Below are 18709 nucleotides of genomic sequence, written 5' to 3'. Positions count from 1 at the left end.
GACGCTGGGGCCGGATTCCCCAGGGAAAGGGCAGTGGGAGGGGCAGGCATCGCAGAGGGACAGCCGAGGGCGGGGAGCAGGCCTTCGAGAATGGCACGGACTGTGAGAAGCTCTGGAATGGCTGCTGGGGCCGTTGGGGGGCCCTGGTGCCCTCTCTGAGAATGTTCTGGGTGACCAGACACCGATCAATAAAAACGTCAACATGCATTTCTTCTAGCGGCTGCCTCCGTAGCCTGTGTGCGGGGCTGGGCGGAGGAAGGGAGGAAAGTGGGGTACGGGGGCTGCTTCCAGGCCTGCCCCACGCGGGCGACACTGCTTGGTTCAACTTCCTCTGGCCATGGGGCAGCCCTTCCCCGCCTGGGCAGAGCCCCTGCGCCAGGGCAGTGCCGGCAGGTGGGCCCTGCTGGGATGGCTGTGGCGGGGGGCGGGAAATTCCTCTTCACCTCTTCCCTTTCCCTGGGGTACCTCCTTCATCTCTCAGCTGACGGGGGTGGCGGGCGGAAGCAGGGGGTCCCTACTGGTAGAGGTGGGAGATTCCCGGAGGGCTGGCCCAGGGGTCAGATTTCAGGGCCCTGAAAAGCTCACCCCTCTCACTCTCCACGCTTGCTGCAGCATCGAGTCGCTCCGTTTGTTCCCTTCACTCACTTTATATTAGCGCGTGATGTGGGTTCAGAGGCAAAGGGCCATGTCCTCAGTTGCTGGCACTAAGGTTTGGACGAACCATGGATCCATTTCCAAAACTGGGCAGAGGTGGTGCAGGGAGCTACGTCCAGAGGGAGAAACCAACTCCCAGCAGGTACTGGTCCTGCCCTCCGCACGGCGGGCTGGCACCCAGGGGCCTGCTCCCACTGTCCCTCCCCGAGCTGTGCCCACGGACACGCAGGGGGGACTGGAGGGTGAGTCATAGGGTCCTGGCTGAGGTCACCTGGCCGGGGAGGACTCCGGCTCCTGGTCCCCGCCCTGCCGCAGGCTGTCGGTGGCCAAGGAGGGAGTTGCCGCCGGCCGCTCACTGCTATCGCTGTCGGGGCTGTGGTTAGTCCTGTTTCCTTAAGGTGAGGAAACTGAGGCTCAGAGAGGGACATAGCCCCTTAAGGCCTCAGCCTGGATCCCAAACCAGGACTCCTCCCCCGCACCCTTGCCCCTGCTGCTCCAATGCCCACTCTGGCCTCAGTTTCTCCCTGACATTGCATCTCCCTGCTCTGACGTTCTAACCTCCCTCTGGCCAGAGAGGTTTCCTTCCCCTCGTTGTTACCCCTTTCAGAAGCCTTTAGTCCCCAGTAATAGGAACCCCAATGCCACTAACAAAGGAGGCCCGGGCTCCTCACTCCGGGCTCTGCCGGCGTCATCCCCTGTATGCCTCCTAACAACCATTTTTCGAACACACAAAAAGAGGCACAGAGCCATTTAGTGACTTGCCCAAGGTTGCCCAGCCAGGAAGTGGCAGAGGCAGGCCCGAAACCCAGTCTTGGCTCTAAAATCCAGGCTCTTAAGCAAAAGGGTGGCATCTCAAAGTGCATCGAATGCTTTGGGGTGATTGAGAAAAATCCCGACACCAGACCGCACCCCCGACCCTCCATATCAGACTAGGGACCAGGCCTGGGCATCTGCATTCTCACCAGCTCTCCTGGAGGGTTGAGAAGCTCCCACTAGACCACATTGTCTCTGAAACGGAAGGGAAAGAGGGTGAGCAGGGTGAGTGTGGGAAGCAAGCAAGAGGCCGGGATCATGCATCATGGTGCCCTGGCCAGGTACCAGTGGGGACTTGCTTCCTTTAGGTGGAGAAAGTAACTCCCCAGGTGCCAGGGGAGACACATCAGGTTCATATGCAAATATTGGGTCTCTTCCAGCCAATCCTGAGTTCCCGGTTCTGGGAAGGGGCTGGGCTTCCAGGAGTGGAGCCAATGAGCTAGCACCCTGAGCTGGAAAGGCGGGGCCTGGGTCTTTTAAGCCACATCCCAAGGGACCTCTGGGGCAGTGCTGGGGTTTGGTGGCCGGAGCCCAGGTCCAAGGCCAGCATGTCGATGCAGAGAATTGTGCGCGTGTCCCTGGAGCTTCCCACCAGTGCCGTGTGCGTGGCTGGCGTGGAGACCCTCGTGGACATTTATGGGTAAGAGCCAGAGCCCCTGGGGCTTGTGGGCCCCCATGAGCCCTCCTTGCTGCCACCAGCCACGGGACCCTCGTGGCTCAGCCTGGCTTGGCTCTCTTCTCCCGAAGAGGCTTGGGCCTCACCTGCATTTCTCAGCGGGGTTCCTTGAAGTCCAGAGGCTGAAGGGGCTGAGCTCTGGTTCAGGGGTTTGTAGGGTGTTGGTGCCATGGGAGAAGGGGGTGGGGGGGGCACTCAGTCCAGAGAGTCTGGTGGGGGACATAAGAATAGGGGAGGCACAAATACCCCCAGCCTACCGAGCCTGAAAACAGCATCAGTGATGTACATTAAAAAAAAAAAAAAACCTAAAAAAAAAAAGTTTATATTTTCATAGCACTAACTATGAGCCAGGCACCATTTTACGAGCTGGACGAGCATTCACAAACTTAACAGGCCTAGGAGCTGGGGTTATTATTAGCACCATCTTATCTGACAAAGGAGAAAACCAAGGCACAGAGAGGGCCAGTCATTTGCACAAAGTCATAGTTACTAAGCAGTAAAGCCAGGGTCTAAACCCACTCACCATCTTCCTCAAGAGTCCATGCTTTTAGCTGCTCTGCCACCTGAGGAAGAGGGACTCGTGATCTGGCTTCCTTCTGCCATTCAATGCCTAGATGTATGTTGTGGCCCTACTGTGTGCTCACAGGCCTGTAAAGATGGTGGTCGGAGGTTAGGCCCCACCTTCTCTCTCCGGGGGAAGCAAAGGAGAGCTGGGTGAGGTTTTCCGGAGCTGGGCCCTGGGAACCCCCAGGGAGCTGGCAGCTTGTGCTTTGGAAGCCTCTCCAGGCTGAGCTGGGGACACAGGCAATCAGGACACCGGGAGAGGATGAGGCTGGCATGTACCTGCTTCCCCTTCTCAGGTCCCCAGCCCCACCCCCAGACCAGGGCTTCTCAACCTCAGCACGATGGCCGTGACAGTCCTCTGTGGTGGGCACTGTCCTGGGAATTGGAGGATGCTTAGCAGCACCCCTGGCCTCTGATCACGAGACGAAAGTGGTGTGCCCCCCCTTGTGACAGCCATGTCTCCAGGTACTGCCGAACGTGCCCTGGGGGGAGGGGTGGAGTTGCCCCCAGGTGAGGACCACTGCCCAGACTAAGACTTTATGAAACCTGAAGAGAACTTGGAAGCAGAAAAGAGGTCGGTGCCAGGGTGTTAAATGAGAGGGAGTGAGGAGCTGGTCATGGCAGGGAGCCAAGTCTGGAGCAGGCCCAGCCCAGCTAGGTACCAGGACCTGAAGCCTCGTGGAGGGTGGGTGGAGAGGGAATCGGAGGCTCCTGAAGGAGCCTGTGCCAGGAGGGGGACGGGCACCCATGCCACTTGGCACCGCTGCCTCCTCTAGGGCCGCGTGCCCATGGGGGTGACTCTCCTGGCCTGGCAGCCTCGTGCCCTTTGGGCAGATGTGTCTCCAGTCTGACCTGCCCCAAGAAGTGGGGAGCTGGTCTCTCCCCCAAAGAACTTCCTCGGAGGGTGGGCCTGCTTGGGGCAGGGGGAGGCAAAGGCAGCCGCGTCTTCAGGTGATGTGAGAGGATGGGCCATGTGGGGTTTCACAGAGGAAACTGAGGGTGGAACGGTCCCAGGGTAGGTTTTGGGGCTCCAGCACCTTGAAACAAGGGATTTCCAGGCCCTGTGACCAGGACACCCTGGGGATGCTGGAGAGCTCCTAGTCTCTGCCAGGCACAACTGTCCTGCCCACCAAAGACCCTAGAAGAGGCTGGCTCACCGTCCTGCCGGGGAGCTGCAGGAAGGCTCTGTTTTGGAAGGGCCTCAATTGGGTTCCCTCTAAGGTCCCTTCTGGCTTGGAGATGCCAGGATTTAGAGATCCTGTGTGCTCACACCGTGGGCCCAACAAGAGAAAGGGCAGCAGTGGGCGTGGTGGCCAAGTCCAGCTCTGTGGCTTACCCGCTATGTGACCTTGGGAAAGTCCCTTACCCTCTCTGAGCCTCTGTTTCTTCATCTGTAGAGATAATCATATCAGCAAGGATACTTGGTCCTAAGCACTTTACATATGTTAACTGATTCTCAATAGTCACCATTTATCAGAGGAGGAATGGAGGCACAGAGAGTTTAAGTCACTTGTCCAAGGTCATGCGCCTTTGGCCTTTACTTCAGAGGGCTCTTGGGAGGGTTAAACGAGATTGTGCACGCCAAACCCAGAGCTGGTGCCGGGTATATGGTGAACATTCAATTATGGTAAGTGTCACCATCATTGTCATCATTTTAAGGCTTTGTCCTGGGCCTGTGGACAGCCTTGAGTGGCCCCAAGCCTGCCGCACACAAGATGACTTGGAACAGCCTCTGAGCCATACTGGGCATCAGAGGAGTTGAGGAAAGGGAAATTATTGTAGGCTGAGCAGGCTTCCTGGAGGAGATGCACCAAGCAGAGTCTTGAAGGATGAGCACAGGCAAGGCATTGGGCACTCTATTTGTGGCAGTGAATTAAACCCTGCCTTCCCACCTTTGAATGAGGTGGAGCTGGCCCAGGCTTGGAGATGGGGGCTTTTCTTTCCTGAGAAGAGAGTATTAGGATGGGGGAAAGAGAAGGAAGGGGGACACAGGTGTGCTGAGCCAGGCCCCAGGCCATGGTGTCTCCTTCATCCTCACTGCACCCGGAGGTAGATGTTCTGGTCTCCATTGCACAGATGCAAAAACGGAGGCTCAGCAGGTACTGGCCTGCCAATCCTGTCCCACAAGGCAAAGCCGGGGCTTGAACCCACATCTTGCCTTGCTCCCAAAGCCTGGTGGTGTCCTCCATTCCACAGAGCTCCTTCTCCATGCTGGAGCATCAGCATCCAGACGTGGTTTTTGACTTCAGGGCAAAATCTTAGAATGGGGGGGAAGCTGGTTTGGTGCTTCGTGGGCAAAATGCAAATCCCAGGATGACCTCTGGGCACAGCTGTTGGCCGAAAGGAAAGAGTAGAAAATGGATCGGAACCAAGTCCTATTGACACTCCCCTAACATGTGCAAAGATTTCCTGGCTTATGTGGCTGACGGGACCCCTGAAGCAGGTCGCCTTCAGGATTTGTCACAGGATGGGCTTGGCGGACAGTCCTCAAGGGACTCAGTGGAGGTACCTGTGGGATCTCGACGGACAACATTGGGTCTTACCTCACCCCCCTTCATTTTCCATGTGGGGACACTGAGGCCCAGGGCATGGAGTGACTTGCCTAGGGTCACACTGTGAGTTAGGCACAGAGCTAAAACTAACACCCAGCTCTTCCATTCAGACAAATGTTCCCTGACCATTGGTCAAGGGGAAACTGAGTCACTGAAGGCCCTGAGCCTCATCAGGTTTGGGGAAGCTGGTGGGGTCCGTGGGGCCTCTGCTTTGGTTCCAGGGGCCATGTCCTGCCCTACAGAGCAAACTCCGGGTGTCCCCCGACATACAGCTGGGTGGGCCCCACATCGGGAGTCCCTGCTGGAAGCTGGCGTTCTGCCCAGGTGTTGGCGTCGGGACCTGACTGAATGGCCGCAGAGGGGCCTCGTGGACACAGCAGCCCTGGGGGCCGTGGAATCTTCCTGAGCCCCTTCCTGAGGGTAGCACAGCTTCCAAGAGGGATAACCTTGACCTTGGAAGTGCACATCTCACCCACCCTCGGGATGATCCCAGCAGCAGCCCTCGGCCAAGATGGAAGACGTTTAAGGCACACTGGGGAGGTCTTGAGGAGAGGGCGGCTGCCCCGGCTGCCCTCCAACTGTGTCTCAAGGAGCCGTGCCTGGTGATGAGCTGCCCCCTTCTCTTTCCTCCGGTGCAGAGGCGCTCAGCACTGGCTGTGCATTTGAATCACCTGGGGAGCTTTACAAAGTGCACATGTCCAGACCCCTCCCCCAGAAGTCTGATTTAGTTGATCTGCCGTGGGCCCCAGCAGCGTCGTTTTCCAAGACCCCCTGGGGAGGAGCGAGCAGCCAGGGCTGAGATCCACCGTGAGCCGCCGCCCGAGCTGGAAGCGCGAGCAGCCCACGCCACCCCTGCTCAACAGGCGCTGCCAGTGGCGTGAAGAGGCGCAGGGCACCGGGGGCCGGGAGCCCCGAGTGCCAGTCCCAGCTCTGCCTCCCTTGGCTGCAGCATCTTGAGCAAGTTCCTGCTCCTCCTTGGGCCTCAGTTTCCCCATATGCACCCTGAGGCAGTTGGCGTAGACCGGGGGTTTCAAGCTCTGCACCCCCTCCCTGATTTCGACAAAGGGGCTCCCCTCCTCTGTCCACACCTGACTGGGTTGGAGGCACGGGCTCCGACGGGCGGGGCAGAGGCCAGGAGCTTCTTCAGTTTGGAAAAGGACTTGGCCGGTGGCTGCTGTTTTTTCAGGGGTCGGGTCTTCTCGACGGCTCTGGAGGTGAGGCTGGCCCTGATTCCTTCACTATCACAGAAGCCGACAGGGGCAGGGGTCTGGGCGCTTGCCCAGCAGGGAGGGTCGCCTGGTGCTGCCGCACAAAGCCTCAAGCTGCCTGGTGTCCGGGCCCTGGGGTCAGCTCAGTGGGGCCCTGGTGGCCGTCTTGTCAATCTTTCTGTTTTCAGTCTTGGACCTATACCATCAGTTTCTCAGCTCCTGAAATGCCTGATTTTGTCCTCCCAGAGAGGGAAAATGTGAGTGCTGGCAGGAGAGCGGGGAGAGACCTGGCTGCGAGTCCTGGCTCCGTCACCAGCCGGGCACATCACCTGCCATCTCTGAGCCTCAATTTCCTCATCTGGAAAGTGGGGGTGCTTGTCCTGGCATCCTCTGGCTGCGGAGCTATGTTAGTCACCAGCGTCACCATCAGCACCCTCACCCTTGGAGGGGGAGCTACGAGAGCAGAAGGAAGGGCTGACCTGTCTTGGTTCCCAGAAGGGGGGTGGGCTCGCACTGTCATCCCTCCTCCCCGGGGGCCACGTCCAGCACAGCTGACTCAGCCCGCCTTAGCGGCCCTCAGCCTCATCACCTGGGCTGATGGTTTAAAATGCGCCTGCAGCAGTTCTGGTTCTGGGAATCTGCATTTTCAACGCTTTTAGGGTGACCAACTCGTTCCAGGTTTTAGCACAGAAGATCCGGCATTCCAGGAAACCTCTTGGTCCTGGATGACCTGGAAGAGTCTGTCACCCTACCACAATTTACACACCACCCGCCACCTCCTAGGTGGGCCGTGCTGCAGGAGTGGAATAGACCCTCCCGTTGGCCGAGAGGCTGCTGGGGACGGCCTCAGCTGGGAGAGCCCCGGCCTGGGGTTGGAGGGGCAGCACGATTTAGAGCAGCCCAGAGCCGGGGTGTGACACGCAGAGGCGGGCAGCCCAAGGTGGCCTGGTCAGAAGGACTTGGTCCAGATGAGGCTCTGACCATGTCCCCTGTTCCCAGGAAAAGGAAGGTCCAGGTCCTCCAGCATCTGACATGGGCTCTCCCCCACCAGCCTCCCCTTTCATTTTAACAGATTTCACCCTAGGCCTGTGAGCACTGGGCTGGGAGTCTGGAGCCTTGCCATCTAGTCCCTTCCCTTCTCCTAACAGGTGGTGTGACCATGAACAGTTCCTTCTCCTCTGGGCGTCAGTTTCCCCAGTAGTAAAATGAGGGCGTGGGTGCAAGAGCTTCTGGCTTTCACGCCTCCTGAGTATTTCACTCGTTCTGGCTCTTTTAATTTCATCACCCTCACTTTATACGTGGACACTGAGGCCGAGGGAGGCTAAGCCACTCCCTCAAGGTCACACACCTAATGAGCAGTGGAGCTTAGATTTGAACCCAGGCAGCCTGGCCCCAGAGTCTGAGCTCTACCACCTCGCCAGAGTGGCATTCCACAGCTGCTGCATGCAGCAGCTCCTGATCAAGAACCATCGCTGGCTCCCTCTTCCCTAAGTGATGGAATGAAAATGAGCTTGTTGTAGCCGGAGTTTAAACTTGACCTCCTAAGGCTCCCTGGTGAAAACTTCTTCCCCTCAAATGTGTCTCCTCCTTGTCCTTGGAGCCTCTCACCTGCTTTCCTCTGGGAAGCCTTCCCCAGTGCCTCCAGCCCTCCCTCAACCTGCCTCCGTGCACTGGTTTCCTGCACCCTAATTAACCTTGATTACCACCTTCTGGGGTGGGTGGTTTCCAAGCCTTTCCTATGATCTCATTTGAGCCCCACCATTGCCTGTGAGGTTTGCCAAGTGGGTGTCATTATTCCCACTTTACAGGTGAGAACACTGAGAGCCACGGTGGCTGTGGGGTTTGCTCACGGCCCCCTGGCTGGGGGCGGGGCAGAGCTGTCTGAGTGCTTCTGGCACACCTGTGCTGCTCCCACTCCGTAAGTGGAACGCTCACTCACCTGCCCTGGGGCCCTCCAAGGCAGGGTCCTTCCCACCAGGGCCTGGCCCGGGGGCTCAGGGCACTGGGACCGAAATACCCCAAGCCCAGGTCTGGGTGGGGCTTTCCTACCAGAAGACTGTTGGGGCGCTGGGCCCTAACACCTCGCCTTCTGGGCCCTAGGAGTAGCCTGGGGCCAGGGGAAGCCCCCTGAGAGTTGAGGAGCTTCCCTGGAGGGCTGGAGGCCGGGGCGGGGGAGGGTGGGGTGGAGTGGGTCTGAGGGAGGCACTGAGGGTGCTCGCTGGGGAGTGAGGGGGTCCTTCTGGCCGGGTCCGCCTCTGGTCCGTCTTTCTGACTCCACATCCCTCACTCTCCATCTCCTGGGGCCTCCCCATGCCTCAGTCCCTCTGTCTGTCCCTCTCTCTCCCCCTGCCCCCGAGTCTCTGTGCCTCCCTCTCTGGCACCTCCACGCCCCTTGACAGGGGTGGGCCCACACACCCAGGGCAGAGCTGGCCGGAGGGCGCCCCCGGCCCCGGAAGTCACAGGCTTTGGAGCTGGATTGCCGGATAAAGGGCACCCGGGTAAATATGAATTTCAGACAAACAATGGACCCTTTTTTTAGTATAAGAATGTTCTAAATACTGCAGGGGACATAGTTAATCTAAGACAATTTCTTCTTGTTTATCTGAAATTCAAAGTCAATGGGATACCCCATATTCTCATTCTCTAAATCTGCCAGCCCCACTCGGGAGAAGACACAGCTGCCTCCGGGCCTCCCGCCTGGCGGGGCCCAGGCTTGGAGTGGGAGCCGCGGCTGGGTGGAGCTCGGGGCTTGGTGACGTCCCCTGTTTCCGCGCCTCTCTGGGGGAACCTGCTCTCCTCTCAGGGGAGGCGGGTAGTGGAAGGCCTGATGTGGGGTGACCAGCTGGGAGTGTGGGAGTCACCTGCCTGCTCCAAGTCACTTTCCCCCGTGTAAACAGGAGGGATAATCCCCTCCTGGGGCTGCAGTGGGGACCAGAGGCGCTGAGGAGGGGAGAGGCTTTGCCTGCCTGCTGTGGTTGGGGGGCACAGAGGGGGGGGGCCTCTGGGGCTGAGATTCTGCCGTTATTACTCTTGGGGAGATGGTGGTAAGTGTGGCGTTAGGCGCGTGAGGCCTGGCTTTGATCCCAGCTCTGCCACTTACCAGGACAGGTTACTTAACCTCAGTGTCCCCATCTGTAAAATGGGTGACAATAATAGTACCTTCCTCCTAGGATATTGGGAAGATTAAATGAGATAATATGCTTAAAGAAACTTGCATAGGGCTGGCACAAAAGGAAGCTCTCAATAAGATTTGGCTATGGTTATGCTCCAGGGACCTGTATCCAATGCTTCCTCCAGGAAGTCCTCCAGCTCGCAGTGGCCTTTCCCTACCTGGGATCCCACTGACCCCGGGCCTCTGAGCCTCCTCTGGATGTCCTGGGCAGTGCTCTGTCCTGTGTTCTCAGCTTCCTGATGCCATCGAAGTCTCTGGAGCGGTGGGGAGAGCAGCAGACCCATCTGTCCCCACCCAGCATTGCCCTCCAGCAGTGCCCACTTACACAGTGCCTTCCCCCCTTTCCCCCCAGACAAGGCAGGGGACAAGGAGCTGGTTTCTGAACAGGACTCCCAGACTAGCAGGAATGGGGTGGCTTCAGGTTCCCTGCCACCCCCCCCCCCCCAGGGCCAGATGACATCATGAACTTTTTAACCCTACAATTAACACGGGCTTGTTCGGCTAAACCTGCCAAGTTTCCCGAGTGGCTCTGCGGTGCTGTGGGAAAGCACAGGCTTGGTATCAGAGAGGCCCTGCTGCTTTCGCCTCTGTGAACTTGGGCTTGTTACGTGACCTCTCTGAGGCCAGCGTTCCCACCTGTCAGGTGGGGATGATGCCGCTATATCCTTGAAGGAGGGAAGGAGGGAAGGATGGAAGGACGGAAGGAGCTAAGAAACGGAGGTGCCCGGGACATGCCTGTCCCTAGGGATGACCCCAAGGAAACCTCATCACTGCTGAGAAGGGAGTGATGAGGCTTAGGAGGAAAATTGCCCTTCTTAGAGCTTCAGGCTCAGAATGGCAAGGGGGTCCCCTGGCTTGCTGTTGCTGGGGCTCCCCGAGTTCTTGCTTCCAGCTCTACACAGGCTTCCACGGTGCGCGCCTGGGACCTGGCTTCCTTGGAGCTTGCGGGTCTGTTGGGAGGTAAAGAGAGTCACAAGGGAAATGCTGTTAAACACAAAACCCTTCGGAGGTGAGAATGTGTATACATTTGCATATAGAGGCTCGACTCCCAGGAGCTTAATGTGAGGGTCTGTGGGGCCTGGGGTGGTCAGGGAAGGCTTCCTGGAAGAAGCAGGCCTTGAGCCAAAACACAGCATCTGAACCAGGGCTGCCCTGTCAGCACTTCCCATGGCTCCCTGGTCTTCCCAGGTCGGTACCCGAAGGCACAGATATGTTCGAAGTCTACGGGACCCCTGGCGTGGACGTCTACATCTCTCCCAACATGGAGAGGGACCGAGAGCGTGCGGACACCAGGCGGTGGCACTTCAACGCGGGGCTGGAGATCATCGTGGTCATGAACTCTCCCAGCAATGACATCGATGACAGTCATGTGAGCTGGTCCGGGGGCTGGGGGTGGGAGGAGGCGGTGAGCCAGTTCCTCGGGAGCCTGACCCTCTCTCTTTACCCAGAGTGTGGGGTAGCACAATGAGAAAGCCTCTGGCTCTGAAACCAGACTGCTGGGGTTTGGGTCCCAGCTCTGCAACTTACAAACACAAACTGTGTCCTCAGGCAAGTCGCAAAACCTCTCTGGGCCTTGGGTTCCCTATCTGTAAAATGTGGATAGTATCAGCACCTTCCTCTTAGAGCTGATGTGGGAGCGGAACACGAGTCAACGTTTGTTCCTTCTCTTGCTTTCCAAGACCCCTTGTGAAGGGAGGCGTCTTCCAGTTCTGCTGCCTTGTGCTCAGTTTCCCCAGGTGTAGACTGAGGGTTGATTGGGTGGTCTCTGCCGCCTTGAATGAAAGAGAGGAAGTGGAGAAGGAGGGAGGCCTTGGGAAACCCTTTGTAAGTGGCATTTCCCAAAGTGCCTCACCCTCCCCTGAGCCACTCTGGCCCTCACCCCATTCACAGGGCAAGGGGGCATTTAAAAAGTAGGAGAAATGGGGTGGCCTTTGAGTTTAGTACAGGTGACGCCTCATCAAGGGTTAATGGGGACCAGGACTTGGCATGTGAGAAGAGCGGGAGCCCATGTCAGGAGAGATATTTTGGGAAATGGGCCCTTTGAGCGGCACCGCACCCCCCCCCCCCCCCCCCCCCCCCCCCCCCCCCCGGCCAGGACCCAAAGTCGTTGAGAGGAGCAGCTTTGCTGGGCCTGACACCTGGGTGGTGATTGGGCGCTGAGGGCTAAGTGGCCTTCGTGGGGCCTGAGCCCTCTGCCTGAGATGAGTGCACAGAGCCAGAGAATTGAGGGGCCCTGGTCAGGCGAGAACGTCCACAGGGGCTTGGATGTGGCTGCCTCGGATGGTTTTATTGCTGTCACCGTCTTCATCCTGTAAGAGTCAGTGGGTGCTTGCTGGGCACTAGGTGCCGTGCTAAGGGCTTTGCAGTGGTTCCTCTTTAACCCTCACGGCCACCCCTACAACAAGGTAGGAATTAATTTAAGCCCCACTTTACAGTTGCGGAAGTTGAGGGCCAGAGGGGATAAGTAACTTTTCCAAAGATATTCAGAAGTGGCGGATCCAGAACCTGAGCCCAGGCCATTTGCCTTCAGTGCTGTGCTAGCCCCTTGCATGGCGCCGCCTGTCCACTGATAACAGCAGCTGGTATTTCTTGGACACTCCCTCCAGCCTTGGGCCTTTCTGTTTGTTGTTTCTAAGTCACACTAGTCCTCTGAGGCAGAAACCTGTGTCGTCCCCACTTTGCAGATGAGGAAACTGAGGCAGCCAGTGAGGTGAAGGGCTGTGGCCAAGTTTCCAGATCCCAGGAGTTCTGGGCTCCAGCCCAGGCCTGTCTGAGCCCCACATATAAGAACATCGGCTTGGGGAGGGTCCCTAAATGCTGCCAGACCAAACTCCTCCTACAAAGGGAGAAACTGACCCTTAAATGGGAGCAAGGACTAGTCAAAATTACATAGTGGTCATTGGCAGAGCTGGGTTTCTATAGAATCCCTCATAAATAATTCTCATTTTGCAGATGGACCAACCGAGGCACAGAAAGGTAAGTGTGGTGGGGGTCCTTGTCTTCAGTAGGCATGACTCTGGGCTTGTCTCTCCACAGGTTCAGATTTCCTACCACTCTAGGCACGAGCCCTTGCCCCTGGCCTATGCAGTGCTCTACCTTACCTGTGTGGGTAAGTCAGGGGTCATGCTGAGGCTGTGACCAGAGGTGCCTTGACCAGGGACCGAGGGGGCAAATGGGGTAGGTGGGGGTGACACTGAATGCTAGAAACAAAAGTCACAGTACCATTAACTCTGATGGGTTCATCAGTAGACTCAACACAGCTGAAGAGAGAATTGCTGAAATTGAAGAAAGGACAAAAGAGTGAAACAAATAAACAACAACGACAAAAAAGAATAGAGATCCAAGAACTGTGGGACAGTATCAAATGGTCTTATCACAATGAACTTCCCATCAAAATACTGACATGCCTTTTTTATAGAACAAATCAAAAGCCAAATTATAAACTGGGAGATGAGATTTGCAATGTACATGCTGACTTGGTGCATAGATAATAGAGCGAGGATCAATCAATGAGAAAAAAGACAAACACATGAATATAAATGGGCAAACCATATGAACAGCCAATTCACAGATATGGACCCCCAGGGACCAAAACTCAAATGGGAAGACGCTTAACTAACTTAGTGTTGCCAAAGATGTGGTGCTGGTAACTTCCTTATGTATTGGTGGGAGTTCACATTGGTACAGCCACTGGGAGTGCAATTAGCAAGAAAGACCCAAATACTGTATCCATAGGCTACATATTTGAAAAAGAACTGTACAACTTTTTCTCCAAAAAGACCATATCACCTTATATACCTGCCAGCCACATGTGGGACTGCCTTACCACCACTGCACTTTATCAACCTTCTCTGCTTTAGCCAATTTGATAGGCTGGCATCTCACTGTTACTTTATTTGCCTTTCTTTAGTTAGGAGTAGGGTTGGGTATCTGCCTTCTCTCCCCTTTGCATTAGAAAATGCACATACAGAAAAGTGCATAAAGCTTTATTTTACACAAATAGCATATGTGTGTGTGTATATATGTATATACATATATATCGCTATATATATGAATAATTATAAAGCAAACACTTGAGTAGCCACCGCCCAGGTGGAGAAATATAACATCACCTGCACCCTACCCCACCCACCCCCATGCTACTCTCTAATCATAAGTCACTCCTTCCCCCAGAGGTAACCACTAACTCTTAATAATTATCTCCTTGCTTTTCTTTATGGCTTTATCCTCTAAACATATACCCAAATGATGTAGCCTAATTTTGACTGCCTTTGAACTTTCTATGGATGGAACCATACCATACATATTCTTTCGTGATGGGTTTCTTTTGTCCCACATTTATGTTTGTGAGATTTGTCCACTTGTATGGTGTTTAAATATCTTTTTACATGTTTGGATATAATTTCAAATTATTATTTTTTGTACCTTAACAAAGAAGAAGCCTTTTTTTTTTTAAGTGCAGGAAGATCGATTCTAATGCCTTGAATGTTCCATTTGTATTGTAAAATCTCCAACAAAATCTAGAGAGAAGCATTAAGAAGGTGGGCTGGGGCCTGGGATTTTAGGAGCTGATGATGCTGAGGCTCAGAGAGACTGAGTGACTTGTCCAAGGTCACACAACCAGTAGGTGACATAGCCCAGAATCATGTCCACATCAAAGCCCAGGCTCACTGCTCCATCCCGAGGAGATGAGGCAGGTTCATACAGAACAAAAATGGCCTGTGTGACCTGAGCTTAAGGCCAGGCTGTGCTCCAGACAGCAAGGGCTGTAGAGGCAGAAGAGGGCGAGGTCAGGGAAGGCTTCCTGGAGGGGACAGCATTTGGGCTGGGCCTCCACTCTCTCCCTGCTTCCCTGTCCTCCCCATTTTCCCCAGTCCGGCGAACCCCGTCCCTCTGGGCAGGGTCTTCTTGGAAATGACTTGTGACGGCCCAGCCCAGGCAGGCCTCGAGCTCGAGGATGAAATGTGGAGGCCCCAGACCCGCCCCGGGCTCCTGGGAACCTGAGGTGGACCCACCCCCTGTCTCCCCCTCGCAGACATTGCTCTGGATTGCGACCTGCGCCGAGAGGGCCGGTGGACCAGGGGCTCTGTGGACAAGGTAGGGCCTCTCTGCCTGGGTCCAAACAGGGGAGCGGGGTTTGGAGCTGCTCTTGGGCCAGGCTGGGGAGGGGTGAGGGCATGACGGGCATCCCCCTGCCTGAGAGCCGACGCCTCAGGGGTCAGGGAAGCCAGTGGGAACAGGCACGGCTGGGAGTCTTCTTTCACCAGGAGAAAATTCATCCCCAAGAATTATCAAGCCCGGCTGTGCCCAGCCCTGGGCTAGTACTTGGTTTGTGGGGGCGAGTCTTTCTGGACTCAATCTAAATCAAGAATCAGCACTTTTTAGGTTAAAGCCAGAGAGCAAATATTTTAGGCTTTGCAGGGCCATTTGGACTCTGTCCCAACTGCTCAGACCTGCCACTGAGGAGCCAAGCAGCCATGGACAATATGTAAAGGGCTGGGCATGGATGGGTCCCATAAAAGTTTATTTACCAAGTCAGGCAAGGGATGGGTTTTGTCCAAGGACTATAATCGGTTAATCCCTGATCTAGGTGGAAAAGGAAATCTCCCAAGCATGACACTGTTAAAGAACTTGGGCTGAGTTGTGGAGGCACTTGACGCATTGGGAGTTCAGAAGAGAGAGCTGGGTGGGCAAGGAAGTTCTCCTGAGCTGGGATCTAAAGAGTTTCTGGAGGGAGGGCATTCCCGGGAGAGGGGTCAGCAGGAGAAAGGCAGGAGGCAGGAGCCGAGGCGTGAGTGTGGTGTGATGGGTGGTGTGGGATCGTATGATCTGGAGTTGCCTGCTGAGATAGGACGTTGGCTGGAGACACATCACAGACCACCAGGAAAGACAGCTGTGTCATCTGGATTTGGTGGTGTGGGCGATAGGGAGCCATTGACGCTGCTTGAGTAGGTGTCTCATTGGAAGTGGATTTACCCCTATAGGGTAGGGTGGAGGGGAATGGATCGGGGAGGCAGCTGGGGAGGCACAGTTCTGGTCCAGGCCCCCCTCACGGGATCAGCTTTGCCATCGGCAGCGGCAGTGGGTCTGGGGGCCTGACGGACACGGAGCCATCCTGTTGGTGAACTGTGACCGGGACGATCCGAGCTGCGACAACCAGGATAACAGTGATCAGCGCGTGCGCTGCCTGCGAGGTGAGGGGCTGGGCGGCCCGGGTCCCGGGTTACCGGGCAGTGATTCTCATCTGCAGGGGATCTGAAGGCTGAGCGCAGAGCCGGGGTTCTAGCCCTGGGGTACCCCTTGGTGGGCCCCCAACCCCAGCTGCCCCCCACCATCCTCAGTGCCAGGGGGCCTCACCTGCTGGGACAGAAACCCGGAAACGAGCTTGCTTGCCTTTCTCTTTCCCTGGGAGCAGAGGACACCAAACATTGCCTGAGCTCCTACTGTGTGCCAGGCCCTTTCCTAAATTCTCGCTGCATCCTCAAGGCAGTTGGGTATCACTTTGGAGTCAAGGATGCTGAGGCTTGGGTCAGCCATGGCAGATCCAGGACTTTCTCCTCCCACCCTGAACCCGGGGCTCGCCCCCTCTCTGCACCTCTGGCCTGCATTTCCGTGATTCCTCCCGTTCTGCTAAGCCCACCGCACCTCGTTCACCAGCCCCGGGAGGAGGTGCGAGCAGGTGCCACCTTCCAAAGTGGGGACCACTGTCTCGTGGCAGAGACAGAGGCTCCGGGAGGGGCAGGGCTCAGCCAGCGTCACCCAGCGTGCGCTCCTGGGACTTGGGCCCCTCACCCGCGTGACGCCCAGGTGTCCCCCTATGCCACACACTCCCCTCGAATGCCTGTCCTGAGGCAGGCACCAGCCCACAGCTCTGCGCTTTGCGTGTCTCCGGGCAGATGAGGGAACGGGGGCCAGAGAGCGGGGAGGTGAAGAAGCTCCATGCGTCCCGCACGCACGCGGGCCTTTGTGGTTTGTCCTGGACGAGTCCCAGCGTTGGCATGGCTGGGTGAAGCTGGGGCTACAAGTCCCAGGTCTTGGGACCCCCTGTCCTGGGCAGGGGGAGGAGGGGCCAGGGTATTAGAGGACTGGCAGGCCAGCGGCCAGGGCCCCCTGAGCTCCCCCCGCTTTGCCTGGCTCCACAGACCTGGAAGACATGTCCCCCATGGTCCTGCGGACCCACGGCCCCGCTGCCTTCTTCGATGACCACAGACTTGTCCTCCACACCTCCAGCTACGACGCCGAGCGGGCACGGGTCTTCCACGCCTGCGGTGAGGACGTGCCCAGGGCAGCCCTTGCCTGCTGCCGGGCGCCTGCGGGGGTAGCTGTGGGCGGCGGGTGGGCTCTGCCCGGGCTCCCCGGGGACGCCTCAAGCTCCAGAGTGAAAGCAGACAGAGGTGGGAGCTTTGGGAGTGACCGGCGGGGTCCCCCGGCCAGCACCCGAGCCACGGTCCTCTGATTGGATGAATGGACTTTAAAAATATACTTTAGACTTTTTTAGAAAATTTCACTCTGATCAATTTCAAACACACACAAAGGTAGAGAGAGTAGCGTGACGAATCCCCCACACGCTTGTCACCCAGGCTCAACGGGTGTCAGTATTTTCCCTCTCTTGCTTCATTTATCCCTTTTCTTCTGCTGAATTATTTTTAAGCCAGTTCTAGACACCATGGATTTCACCCCGACATAAAGTCAGTGGGCACCTTTTGGAAACAATGGTTTTACAGAGCCACAATGGCATTGTCACAACTAGCACTTGTAAGGATATGAAACGCCTTTAAAAAATACAAATGTATACAACAAGATGCTAATTTAAAAAATCAAACAATATAGAAATGCATAAAATCAAAGAGAGTTTTCTATCCCCACCCCCTAAGCCTGACTCTCCAAACATGGTCCCTTACACCAATTCGGTATGTGTTCTCCTTATTTTTTTTCTGTTTATACTCTAAGGTGTGTTTGTGTGTTCTGCTTCCCAATCTTTTCTTTCCTTTAATGATACATCCTACACATCCTCCTGTCTCTCTACACAGGGTGACTTTGTTCTTTTCCACAGCTGTATAATATCCCAAAACAGGGAAGAGCTGCAATTTATCTGGTTCCCTGAACCTACATTTGTTTGCAGTGTTTTCATTTTACAACAATGTGAATTCCTTGAGGGCAGGGTCCTTGCTCACAAGTTATTCCAGGTCCAGAACCGTGCCTCGTGCCTAGCAGGTGCTCAGCAAATATTTGTTGAATGAACAGATAAATGACCAGTGGACATCCTTGTACAGACATTTTTTAAACTTGAATGAGTATTCTGCCGGAAAGATATTTAGAAGCGGAATCGCTGGGTTGGATGTGTCTTTCTTTTTTTTTTTTTAAAGATTTATTTATTTATTTCTCCCCCCTTCACCCCCACCCCCTGCCCCGGTTATCTGTTCTCTGTGTCTATTTGCTGCGTCTTCTTCTTTGTCCACTTCTGTTGTTGTCAGGGGCATAGGAATCTGTGTTTCTTTTTGCTGTGTCATCTTGTTGTGTCAGCTCTGTGTGTGTGCAGCGCCATTCCTGGGCAGGCTGCACTTTCTTTCGCGCTGGGTGGCTCTCCTTATGGGGTGCACTCCTTGTGCGTGGGGCTCCCCTACGCGGGGGACACCCCTTCGTGACATGGCACTCCTTGCGCGCATCAGCACTGCGCATGGGCCAGCTCCACACGGGTCAAGGAGGCCCGGGGTTTGAACTGCGGACCTCCCATGTGGTAGGCGGACGCCCTAACCACTGGGCCAAGTCCGCTTCCCTGGATGTGGTTTTGTTTCCTGGGCTACTGCAACAAATTGCCATGAATTAGATGGCTTAAACCTCAGAAATGTATTCTCTGACGGCTCCAAAGCCCTGATGTCCGAAATCCAGGGTCAGCAGGCTCGCTGCCCTCTGGGAGCTCAGGTAGAGCCGCAGCCGTCCTTGCCCTGCTCCGCCCGGAGCTGCATCGCCCCAGCTTCTGCCGCCTCTTCTCCCGCCGTCTTCCCTACGTGTCCGTGTCCAAATCCCCTCTTCTCCTCTTCACACGTGTGAAGGCTTCTAGGGCCCGCCC

At 56.0% G+C, this 18709-nt stretch overlaps 1 protein-coding gene across 1 annotated transcript in view; it reads left to right on the top strand.

Annotated features, from left to right (window-relative positions):
- Positions 1 to 2001: 2001 nt before the first annotated feature.
- The window catches only part of PADI3 (peptidyl arginine deiminase 3), a 28265-nt gene continuing 11557 nt past the window's right edge, over positions 2002 to 18709 (top strand). Inside the window, exons 1-6 of the mRNA XM_004460516.4 lie at positions 2002 to 2107; positions 10828 to 11008; positions 12676 to 12748; positions 14675 to 14736; positions 15716 to 15833; positions 16782 to 16907. Coding sequence (XP_004460573.2) covers positions 2016 to 2107; positions 10828 to 11008; positions 12676 to 12748; positions 14675 to 14736; positions 15716 to 15833; positions 16782 to 16907 — 652 coding nt within the window. The 5' untranslated portion in view covers positions 2002 to 2015. The remainder of the gene's footprint in view (positions 2108 to 10827; positions 11009 to 12675; positions 12749 to 14674; positions 14737 to 15715; positions 15834 to 16781; positions 16908 to 18709) is intronic.

This window comes from Dasypus novemcinctus, chromosome 9 (genome assembly GCF_030445035.2).
Source record: "Dasypus novemcinctus isolate mDasNov1 chromosome 9, mDasNov1.1.hap2, whole genome shotgun sequence".
In the NCBI taxonomy this organism is placed as follows: Eukaryota; Metazoa; Chordata; class Mammalia; order Cingulata; family Dasypodidae; genus Dasypus; species Dasypus novemcinctus.
This window is presented reverse-complemented; position numbering and strand designations above follow the sequence as displayed.